At 40.1% G+C, this 11,730-nt stretch overlaps 1 protein-coding gene across 1 annotated transcript in view; it reads left to right on the top strand.

Annotated features, from left to right (window-relative positions):
* Positions 1-11,730, top strand: part of ep300b (E1A binding protein p300 b) — a 47,726-nt gene that overhangs the window by 12,182 nt on the left and 23,814 nt on the right. The window contains exons 3-13 of the mRNA XM_037688873.1: positions 411-581; positions 2,658-2,958; positions 3,336-3,449; positions 4,183-4,428; positions 5,949-6,054; positions 6,183-6,311; positions 7,260-7,377; positions 7,735-7,918; positions 8,058-8,135; positions 10,004-10,089; positions 10,198-10,350. Coding sequence (XP_037544801.1) covers positions 411-581; positions 2,658-2,958; positions 3,336-3,449; positions 4,183-4,428; positions 5,949-6,054; positions 6,183-6,311; positions 7,260-7,377; positions 7,735-7,918; positions 8,058-8,135; positions 10,004-10,089; positions 10,198-10,350 — 1,686 coding nt within the window. The remainder of the gene's footprint in view (positions 1-410; positions 582-2,657; positions 2,959-3,335; positions 3,450-4,182; positions 4,429-5,948; positions 6,055-6,182; positions 6,312-7,259; positions 7,378-7,734; positions 7,919-8,057; positions 8,136-10,003; positions 10,090-10,197; positions 10,351-11,730) is intronic.

Below are 11,730 nucleotides of genomic sequence, written 5' to 3'. Positions count from 1 at the left end.
AACCATAGTAGGGTTGAGTTAAGCTTATAGAAAAATATATTTTGCTCTGTGCTATTGATGGTGAACCTGTCTGCTCATCAATAAGCCACAAAACAGTTGTGATTTTCTTCCAGAGGAGGAGTTGCTGTAGAGCATTGTTGTTGTTGTTGCATGGAGCTGTTTGTTTTCTGCTAATTATTGTGCATTAGTGAACACTGGATTGGTAACATTCCATCATCATCATGAAGTAAGTGCATTCAGAATTGTATAGCTGATGCTGTGGTTGTAAATAACACTGACAGGAAAATCACAAGAAAAAGTTTTGTGACTTTATTTCTCTTTTCGTTCTTGGATTGTCCTCCTTGCATTCATGTTTCCTTTTTACTTTCCTATGCTTGGTTCCTCTCACTTTCTTCTCTGTTGTCCTCCAGATGATGATGGCCAATGCAGGCCCCTATGGTGGTCTGTACAGCCAGTCTGCTGGCCAGGGGATGCCTGGAGAAGGGCTGGCCCCTCAGCTCCAGAACAAGCCAGGCCCCAATATGCCCACCCAGTTCAGCATGGACAAGAAGGGACCTCCTGCTCAAAGCATGCCCGGGATGGTAAGTTTTTATTTATTTTCACTTTTTGGTTTTTACATGTGCTGTTATCACAAGTTATCTGCATAGATGTATAGGATAAACAGTTAAAACTATATGAAAGGCTTTTTTTTCCCACTGTCGTGACATCAAACTAAACACTTCAAGTTTTAGGTCCGTTAGGATTTTTAAAGTTATTTCTATTCGTTAAATGTTGGAACAATAAGAGATTTTAGGTGTTTTTTATTAGTGACTTTGAGGAAACTAATAAAAGGTTATTTCATTTTTCAAGTGTTAAGCAAATATAAAATAATTGTGGAAATCCAGGAAGAGTTTATTCTGATTTGATGTCAAACAGTGAGAGGAAAAATGTTTAAGTGTCTTTATACAGTTTATGTAAACATGTGGTTTCAGCTGTAGCTGAAAGGCATAACACGGACTTGGAGCACTAACATGTATTCTTATAAATCCTTATACAGTACATTTTGCTGGATGCAGTTCAAACATTAACTAGAGAAATTGTAATTCCTGCAAAAATACAGTCTGTGTGAATACTTATTGCAGAACAACTTGCTGAAAAGCAGCTGAAATTAACTAAAAAACATTGACATTTAGCTGAAATGGAGAACAAGACTAATTTAGCAGAAGAAAGAAAGAACACATACTTGCTGAATTAGGTTTAAATAAGCAGAAATGAGCATACAAATTAAGAAATTAGCTAAAACAAGCTGAAATTAGCAAAAAATAGCTGAAAAGTAGCTGAAAGGCAGAAAGAAGCTTAAGCTACCAGAAGGAAGTGTAGAGAGCATTTTTGCTGAGTTAGGCTGAAAAATTTAGAAATTATTGCAAAAAATGTGGAATTTGCTGAAAAAGCTAAAATCAGCATAAACCAGCCAAATAGTAGCTGAAATAACTGAAACTAGCTGAAAGGAGCATAACAAGCTGAAAGTAGCATAAATAATTTAAATGGGCTAAAAGTAGCAGAAATTAGCTAAAAAAAACTAATTTATCTGAAAACAGCTGAAATTAACTAAAAAATGCTAAGAAGGTAGCTGAAAATGTAGAACAAGCAGAAGAAAACAGAATAAGCATGTTTGCCCAATTAGGCTGAAAGAAGCAGAAATGAGCACAAAGAAATTGAAATTATTTGAAAAAAGCTGAAATGAGCAAAAACAAAATGCTGAAAAGTAGCTAAAAACGCTGAACGAATTTTAAATTACTAGAAGGAAGTGGAGAGAGCACATTTTTGCAATACCAGTAAGTAAGGCTACAAACCCACCTGTTTAGAGTTGCCTTTGAACTATAATAAATGGAACGTTGACCAAATATTTGGTGGCACTTGACAAAATGTTATGTTTGTTACTGGTTTCTCAATTGGTGACTCTAACGGTATGTTGTTTTTATGACTTTTAATTTTGTTTTTTTATGATGTAAAGCACTTTGAACTGCCTTGTTGCTGAAATGTGCTATACAAATAAACTTGATTGATTGATTGAAGTATAAAAAAATATGGAATTAGCCAAAATAAAAGCAAAAATTAGCATAAAACAGCTAATGGCAGAAAAAGCTGAAATTTGCATAAATAAGCTGAAAGGGACATAATAAGCTGAAATTGGCAGAAATAAGTTAGAAGTACAAAAATGTTGTTGTGATTTGTTGACGTAGCACAAAAATAGTGGAACAAGAAAGATGCCGGAAAACGTACGGAAGAAAAACGGATCAGAATAGAGTGAATGGTTCGTAAACATTCACACAGTAATTTCTAACAGTTGCTTCTTCGTGCTGACGTGGTCCAATTAAAAATAAGTAAAAAGTATTTAAAATATTAGCTTGTATGGACAAATTTAAAATGGCAACTGTTATTTTTAGTTTTTGATATTCTGTATAATAGAAGGGGAGAATTTCTCAAAAATTACTGACAATTTCTTGTTTAAATAAAAACCTCTGAACACAGAACTGGCACAGCTTTGTTTGGTCATTTTCTCCACTTTGCAACAGTTTTGATTTGGCAGTGTCTTTGAACACATCATTCTTATATGAAAGATTTTCCTTTTTTTTATGTTTCTTCTAAATCATTCCTGTTCTAAAACTCCTCCTCAGCAGCAGCAGCCGGGTGCAGTTGGCGGCGTGTCGGTCGGTGGAGCAGCATCAGCAGCAGTGGGCGGCCCTCAGGTTGGACTGAACGCTGTGGGGGCAGGACCCGGTGCTACGCCCCCCACCGCAGACCCCGAAAAGCGGAAGCTGATTCAACAGCAGCTCGTCCTGTTGCTTCACGCGCACAAGTGCCAGAGGAGGGAGCAGGCCAACGGGGAGGTGCGGCAGTGCAACCTGCCTCACTGCCGCACCATGAAGAACGTGCTCAACCACATGACTCACTGTCAGGCTGGCAAGTCCTGCCAGGGTGAGTCTGATGAACACTCGCTGCTGCTGCTACGCTGTGTGGGCTGTAACACATCAGACAGGTTTTAAAGTTGTCATGTAGCTGCTGCACACTAGTTTAGTATTCAGATGCGTTCTTCTCCCTTCAGCTAGTTGTTGTTGTTTTTTTAACTCTTTCTTCTGCTCTCGCCGAGCCTCCGTTGGAACGTAGATTACTTCACTGAATGACTCGTACAGTAGCTGGATTAGTTTGTCTTCTGTTTTACTCGTGTTTTCTTTTCCCTATTCTACTCTCATCTCCTTTTTTTTTACTCTGCCACTTCACTTGCTTTCTCCGGTCCTTTGTTTTTCACCCGTCGTCCCTTTTCTCTCACTCTTCTCTGCTCCTGTCTCCTCCAGTGGCACACTGTGCCTCGTCCCGACAGATCATCTCCCATTGGAAGAACTGCACTCGTCACGACTGTCCCGTGTGCTTGCCTCTAAAAAACGCCGGAGACAAGAGGAACCAGCAGAGTGAGTGTTCCTCACAACGCTTACGTGTTCCTTTTATTGAATCGGTACTCCGGGTTTAAGGGTGCGTGTGCCGAAAGTTTTGAATGCAGGCCTTTTTGTTTGGCACACACGTCTACCTCAGAACGTCTATGTGTGGAACTAAAGGATGGAGCTTTTAAAGGTAGACCCTCAAAAAACAAGTTGGGGGACCCCCCCACTCCTACAATCATTAAAGTTTGTTGTTTGGGAACATTTCAATTTCTTAGTGAACTACAGTGATGGCTAGAAAGAAAGGCGAATCAGATTTGAACAGCATCATCCAAATGTTAATGTAACTGGCACAAAGAAAAACGAACAAAAGCACGAGCTCACCTTCCTTGTAGCGTTCAGTCAGCCCATCACTGACACTTCAGACCAGATTCATTAACGCCAATGGAGTTTTTACAGCAGCAGACATGCGAGCGTACACTATTGTTCAAGGCTCCTACTTTAAACATGCGCTAAAAGTACAGTAGAAAAATAGATCTCATACATTTAACAGTCTGACTGGAACTACATTACAACGTTCCGTCTCGTTAGCATTTTTAAGAAAATAATGCCGGCTTTATGTTATCAGGTAATACAATGTTAGATACATTTATTTTTTTGTAACACAACCGTAACACACCTTGATTTTTGTGTACTGTTACACCCCAACATTTACATGATGATAAACCTGTTTCTTCTTTTGCTCAAACCTCCCTTCTGTTCACAGCTCTTGTCAACAGTGCAGCTGTAAGTTTAGTGAACTCTTTAGGTGGAGGGGGGCCGGGTGCGCAGTCGAACACTCCAAACCTGAACCCTCCCAGCCAGATTGACCCCAGCTCCATAGAGAGGGCCTACGCTGCACTAGGCCTCACCTACCAAGGCAACCAGGTGCCGCAGCAGCAGCCACCTCAGACCAACATGCCAAACCAGAGCCTGCAGGGACAGCCTGGGATGAGGACCTTAAATCCAATGGGTTAGTTCAGTTTGTCACCGCTTGGACCTTTACACACAAAGATATTCATAAACTTTAATGGACAGAAGTGAACATTGCATAAAACTAGAGAAACTGCATTTCCTGCGAAAATGCAGTGTGAATGCTGATTGTGGAACAACTTGATGAAAAGCAGCTGAAATTAGCTTTAAAAAAAAAACGTGCTGAAATGTAGCTGAAATGAAAGAACATGCCTAAATTAGCAGAAGAAACCAGAAAGAATGCATAGTTGGTGAATTAGGTTTAAATAAATAGAAATGAGCACAAAAATTAGGAAATTAGCTAAAAAAAAAAAAAAGGCTGAAATTAGCAAAAAAAATGTCTGAAAAGTAGCTGAAAGGCAGAAATAAGCTTAAACTACCACAAGGAAGCAGAAAGAGCTGAAATGAGTTAAAAATGTGGAATTAGCTGAAAAAGGTAAAACATTAAAACAGCTTAATAGTAGCTGAAAAAGCTGAAACTAGCATAATTAAGCTGAAAGGAGCATAACGAGCTGAAATGATCAGAAAGAGTTAATTAGGCTAAACGTGGCAGAAATTAATGCAAAAAGCTTGAATTTATCTGAAAACAGCCAAAGCTAGCTAGAAAATGCTGAAAAGGTAGCTGAACAGGCAGAACAAGCTTAAATTGGCAGAAGAAGGCAGAAAGAACACGTTTGCCAAATTAGGCTGAAAGAAGCAGAAATGACTCGGGCACAAAATAGTAGAAATTATCTGAAAACAGCTGAAATTGGAAAAAAAAACAACCTGTAAAATAGCTCAACAAAGCAGATAGAATCTTACCCGTAAATTACCAGAAGTGGAGAGAGCACATTTTTGCTGAATTAGGCGGCAAAATAGTTGAAATAGTTGAAATTATTGCAATAAATGTGGAATTAGCTGAATAAGCTAAAATTAGAATAAAACAGCTGAAATAGCAGAAAAAGCTGAAATTTGCAGAAATGAGCTGAAAGGAGCATAACAGGCTGAAATTAGCAGAAAGATTTTAGAAGAAGCACAAAAATGTTAGCAGAACGAATCTGAAAGGAGCACAAAACAGCTGAAAGTGGCTGAAAAAGTTTTAAATTTGCAGAAGGAAGCTGAAAGAAGCTGAAGCAGAACAAAATGTGAAAGGAGCAGTAAAAAGTTGTAAACAGATCTAAAGGTTTTAAGGTTGTAAAATGAGCTAAATTAATTTCCTATGAAGAAAAAATGTCAGAAAAGGCTAAATATTTCAAAAGCTAAAGTTGCATCAACACCAGAAGTCATAGCAGGATTGTCCTGAAAGAGCTGAACATTTTGATTTATGATTTGTAGAAATGGCACAAAAACTGTGGAACGAGAACGATGCTGAAAAACGTACAGAAGAAAAGTGGATCACAGTAGTGTGAATGCTTCATAAACATTCACACTTTTAAAAATACTGAAAGGATTAATGTTCAGGCACTGCAGTATTTTTATATTCTGTTTAAAGTATTTCAATAAAACCATTGATCCTTTAAACTGTTTATGGTGTCTCATCAGGTGGAAGCTCAATGGGAGTGAATGGAGCAGTCGGGGTCCAGCACCCCAACCAGCAGTCCACCCTTCTGCCGGACGCCATGTTGCACAACAGCATGAATGCACAGAGGTCAGGCTGAGGTTTTCTGGACACTTCTTGATTTGAACTTCAGTCTGGCTGCTTTTTTATATGATAAGAAAAAACAAAATTAGCCGTAAGTTACTTAAAATCTTAACCCCTGTGCTGTTTCCCCTCAGTCTGATGAACGATGGCGTGGGGAACCTGGGCTCCCTGCCTGCAGCTACGCCTCCTTCTGCTGCAGAGATGAGAAAGCCTTGGCACAAAGACATCACACAAGACCTCCGTAACCACCTCGTTCACAAGCTGTGAGTCTCAAACAGGGTTTCTGTGCAGCTTTGACAATTCTGGAAAAAAAAAAAAACAGGAAACTATTTCAGTACTTTCAAGGTTTGAACACCGTATTTTCTGGCATACAAGTTGCAGGTTTTTGCATAGATTTGTCAGTCCTGCGAATTATATGCCAAAGCGACTTATATAAGTTTTTTTTTCTTTCCCATATTTGTAACGCAATTTTTGACTGACACTTTAAATTTCGAAGAACTGTAACAGCGAGTCCTCACGTGCGTGCTCGCTTCGCTCAGCTGGTGCAGGCGGAGGAACACTGGAGAGTTAGCGGCTCCGGCCGAGATGGTTGGATGGATGGCAGGCACTGCGTCGCCCAGGCGAAATTAAGCTGTTTTGACCATTAAAGTTAAACTGGGACACACCTTTGCTATAATGTTGAGCAAATAAATAATTGTATTTAAGTGTTAATCTTGTTAAATTTTGAAGAACTGTAACAGCGAGTCCTCCCGTGCGCTCTCGCTTCACTCAGCTGGTGCAGGTGGAGGCACGCTGGAGAGTTAGCGGCTCTGATTGCGATGGATGGATGGCTCTGCGCCGCCCAGGCGAAATGAAGCTGTTTTGACCATTAAATAAACTCCTAATAAATGCGACTTATATGTTTTTTTCCTCTTCGTGATGCTTTTCTTGATTGATGCGACTTACACACCGGAAAACACGGTACTTGTTGAAAAAGGAACCATCGACTCTGTCATCTATTGTATTTTCTATGAATGAAAAAAGGAGTTGTTTAAATGAGTTGTGTATTTTTGACATCATGCCCACTTTTAGTTCAGATACCACAGTTTCGTTCTTTTCCGGACTGAGTGCTTTTGATTCAGGTATTTGGCAACACGTCAGAAGTAAACATGAAGCCTGTCTCTTTGTTCTCAGGTTGATTACAGGTGTGTGTGTGTTGTTTTTGTGTGCAGTGTGCAGGCCATTTTTCCTACTCCTGATCCAGCTGCACTGAAGGACAGGCGGATGGAGAATCTGGTGGCCTACGCTCGAAAAGTAGAGGGAGACATGTATGAGTCGGCCAGCAGCAGGGTAACGTGCACACAGAGGATTAAAAACTTAAACTGTAACATTTAAGTGTCTTAAATTGTGATTTAAAAAAAAAACCTTTCATTGTATTTTATGTCTTATTACCGGGTTTTGTTGTAAATATTTTAATACTAGTGTTACTGTTTTAAGACTGTTGCTGTATTTGTAATGGCTTGTGTGCACGTGCACATTGTCCAGGACATCCTTGTAAAAGCGATTAATATTCTCAATTGATTTCTTTCCTGGTAAAATAATGGTTTAAATAAAAAAAAATTTAAATGCTTGGGAACTTGTGAATTTGTTATTTGCCATTGATGCGTTGTGTAACATCCTCCCACCCTCCTGCTGTGTCCCTTCCAGGCGGAGTACTACCACCTCCTGGCCGAAAAGATCTACAAAATCCAGAAAGAGCTGGAAGAGAAGAGAAGGAAACGGCTCCAAAATCAGGAAATGATGCCCGGCAAACCTGGCATTCCCCCATCCGGCCTCCCACAGGGCCTGCCTTGTATGGGGCAGACACCCATGCCCCCTGGGCAGTCCCTTAGTAAGTAAAAGACAAACATGTTCCTCTCTGTCCATAGTTATACAGAGAACAGCAAGGGTTAAAAAGATGTTACAGCTGCACGGCTGATCAAAGTACTCCAGTGGATTTGCTTCTTTAAATGTTTTTGTCTCTCTTTCAGATGGTCCTCATGCCGATCTGTCCATGATCAGACCTGCTGGTCCAACTCAGATGGTCAAAAGGATGCAGAACCCTGCAGGTGCTGTGGCTAGAAACGTGACTGCCGTGGTGTCATTGGTGTCAAGAGACATTGCTTTAGTGTTTCATTTTATTGACAATGTCGATGCATAATGCTGTGAAAAATGTTTTTCTCCATATAGATTTATTTATTTATTGTAGTCGCACCTAAATGTTTCAAATTAGCAAACGCATTTTAGTGTCAAAGGTAACATAAGTTCAAAATTGTGGTTTTCAAATGAGGGTTTTGTTTATTACGAGAAAAATGTTATCCAAACCAACCGGCTGACCCTATGTGGAAAAGTAATTGTCATCCCACCCCCATGTTCAATCATAAATTAACAATAATTTATAATAATTTTATGTTTTTTCTTTTGGAAAGCAGAGTTGAGTTTTACAAACTTCACCCAGGCCTGATTACTGTCAGACCTGTAGCATCATGAGCCCTCTTAAATACATCCATCAGTCACAAATGGAGGACACGTTGAACAGTGATACAGTAGTCCCTCAATATAACAGGGGTTACGTTCCACACCCCCCACAATAAGTGAAAAACCGTGAAGTAGAAACTTTATATTTATTTTAGTATTTGTATATATATTTTAAGGCTTCATAAACCCTTCCCACACTTTTGCGAAGTAGCGAGGGACTACTGTAAACCTTCCTAGGGTGGCAGGTCAACCAAAAGAACCGAGAGCATCCACGAGCTCCTAAGAGGCCAGAATTTATTTATTTATTTTTTTTAAACGGCAGACCTCACTTGCCTCAGTTAAGATCAAAGTTCATAATTCATCAAGCAAAAATTGAAAAACCCCAAAGAAACCCACCACTGAGAAAAACCAACAGTCATGACAGAAGTGCAACTTTTTGGTTACATCTGTCGTGAAACTTATGGCTCCATTGTAGTCGGGCGTACGTGAGTCCGCGGAGGTCTGCACGTACCGGATTAGAGTCGAAGCGGATGCCCACAGGGCGTGTCCATGCAAAGCTCAATTTTTACGATCGCGTACTCTGTCGCACAGTAAACTGCCCGGCGATGGAGTGTTTTGTTGCAACATCAATGTATTTAATTCCTTCTTCATCCCTGATCTGGCATTTTCTTTTGTTTGTTTTTTTTTGCCAAAAGGCAAGCGATCTCTTCTCTGTTCACCCCATGACTGAACTTGTGAGAAAGGAAGGAATTTGTCACAAGCAAATTAAAATCAGGTCCAGCGTGGATGCAGGAGGGTCTAGATTTCCTGTTGGGCCGCTCTGATGTGTGAGCTGCAGGGCCAGCGCTCCTTGTTTTTTATTTTTTAGAACTTTTTATTAACATATTAACACAGAACACCGCTGGGGCTGCCAGCTCGTTTTTTTTTTTTTCGACCTGTCAATCAATCCAGTAGGCGTGTCAGCAAATGACCAGTCGGCGGCCTCAATTTGTCCCGAAGGTAAACGCCCCTTTTCTGCGGAGCTGCTCTGCAGCCGCTCAGGGTGGACGCTCGAGTATGAAGTAACCTCTACATTCAGTGCACGTCGAGTCCGCACAGAAAAAGTTTTGCGCGAGTATACTGGAGCATTTACAATACAAATTTCAGAAAACAATTTATACTCAGTGAGGGGTCAATTACCTGGTTCGTTCGAAGAGCTTTTCTCACCTTATTAAGTGAAATCATCTTTTAAAAACGGTAGTTTGCATTTATTCAGATTATCTTTGATATTCGTCACACTTAATACTTTCAGAATATCAAACAAAAACAGAAGAAATGGAGAAAACTTGCAGAAAAAACAAGAGATTGAATCTCATCGCTAGTTACGTTTATTGATGATGAACTTTTTGGTTGATGTTAACGCCTGTTTATATTTTTATTTCAAGCAAAAAAAAAAATTTCTTTCCCCTCATATTTGTAGGCATGAACCAGTTTAATCAGATGGGGATGCAGATGATGAGTCAGAGGTCAACACCTCCTCTTCCTCCTAATCCTCAAATAAACCAGGTTAGTGTTGCTGTTTCTGTGATGATTTGGTTTTATATCACTAATCTCCCTGAATCATCTGAAACCGTTTATTATGGTTTTAAATAGAAATTGTCTCTCTTTTTCTAGATGTGCATGGGAGGAGCAAGGATGGGTCAGCCCAATGCCACACAGCTACAGAACCAGTACCTCCCTCCTGGCCAGTTTCCTGTCCCCTGTTCTGGACGGGGTTCTGGACCTGTTGGCGTGAACCAGCAAGAAACACAACCTGCTGTTCCTTCTGTAAGAGTAGACTTTATCTGTTATTCTGAAGATCTTAAAGGCCAAAAGGAGGCTGTGTTTGGAAGAAAAAGAACGAGTTTGAAATATTTTGAATTAGTTCTGGGCAAACCTGTCGAAAGAATAAGAAGTTGGACGTAAATGTCTTTTAAGTAGTTGAGCAAAAGTTATTGAAACCCGGATAGTAATCGTTCGGTATACTGTACAACCACAAGTTCAGTTCTGTTTATGTATAGTACCAAGTCACAACAGAAGTCATCTCAGGGCACTGTACAGAAACATTCATATATAAAATCAGTTAATAACAATATCTAAGGAGCAGATTGATGTGAGTTTTCACTTCGTCACAGCCTCTCATCCTAAACGAGCACAGCTGCAACAGTGGAAAGAAAAAAACTCCCTCATGAGGAAGAAACCTTTAGCAGAACCAGGCTCAGGAGAAGCACCCATCTGCTTCAGCCTGCTGGGAAGGAGGAACAGATGCATAATGGCAGGTCCAGAATGGAGGCCATCAGGTTTTTCTCTAGGAGGAAAGACAAAAAGACACAGTCGTATGTTAAGAAAGAATAATTACAAATGCAAAAACTATTCATTTGTCAAATCCACTTCCAAGGTTTTATGAACCGGAACAAATAGATAAACAACAAATAAACCGTTGTGCGTTTATGTAGTCACCAAATCCTGAAGCCGTGTACGGAAAAAAAATGATCCTCTTCATCCTAATAAAAACCCTGAGGAAAAAAAAGCTGCTTCTGAAGGAGAAATCACAAGCGATCAACTTTTGTTGTCATCCCAGTTTAAGATGGCTACCAGAGCTAATCAACCATAGACAACTGAAAAATGGCTGTAACTTGGTTAAATTTATCAACGCATAGTTTCCTCACATCGCTTCCGCCATTATATTAGGCAAGCGCTAGACGATGATGGCCATGGTGACTTTCAGACAAACCAAAACTAAATGTATTGATACTCTTGACCAATGTGCAAGAGGAAGATGTATCAATAAAATGGCTGCTGTCACGATTGACCCATATGAGATAGAGAGCGAGCGTCAGACAATGCGGACAAGTTGCCTCCGATCTTTTTTTATGACATAATTGATTATTTATTGAACACGATGAGCGCATACACAATGGAGGAGCTTCTCAGCCTGAAATCCATGGACGCATACAATCGATGTGAAGGACGTCTGAAGTGAGAGCTACCTGGTTAAATAAAGGTTTAAATAATGTACAATCTCCTCCAGAATGACCTCAGCCCCAACTCGGGGCTAGAACCCAGAACGTTCATGCTGTGAGGCGGCAGTGCTAACCACAAACCCATCGTGATGCCAATAACACATTAACACTGGCGACTAGGATATTTTATGACGTGGCAAGGCAT

This window comes from Nematolebias whitei, chromosome 15 (genome assembly GCF_014905685.2).
Source record: "Nematolebias whitei isolate Nwh7 chromosome 15, NemWhi1, whole genome shotgun sequence".
Lineage (NCBI taxonomy): Eukaryota > Metazoa > Chordata > Actinopteri > Cyprinodontiformes > Rivulidae > Nematolebias > Nematolebias whitei.
The sequence above is the reverse complement of the archived record's forward strand: the minus strand, read 5'-3'. Positions and strand labels throughout refer to the sequence as shown.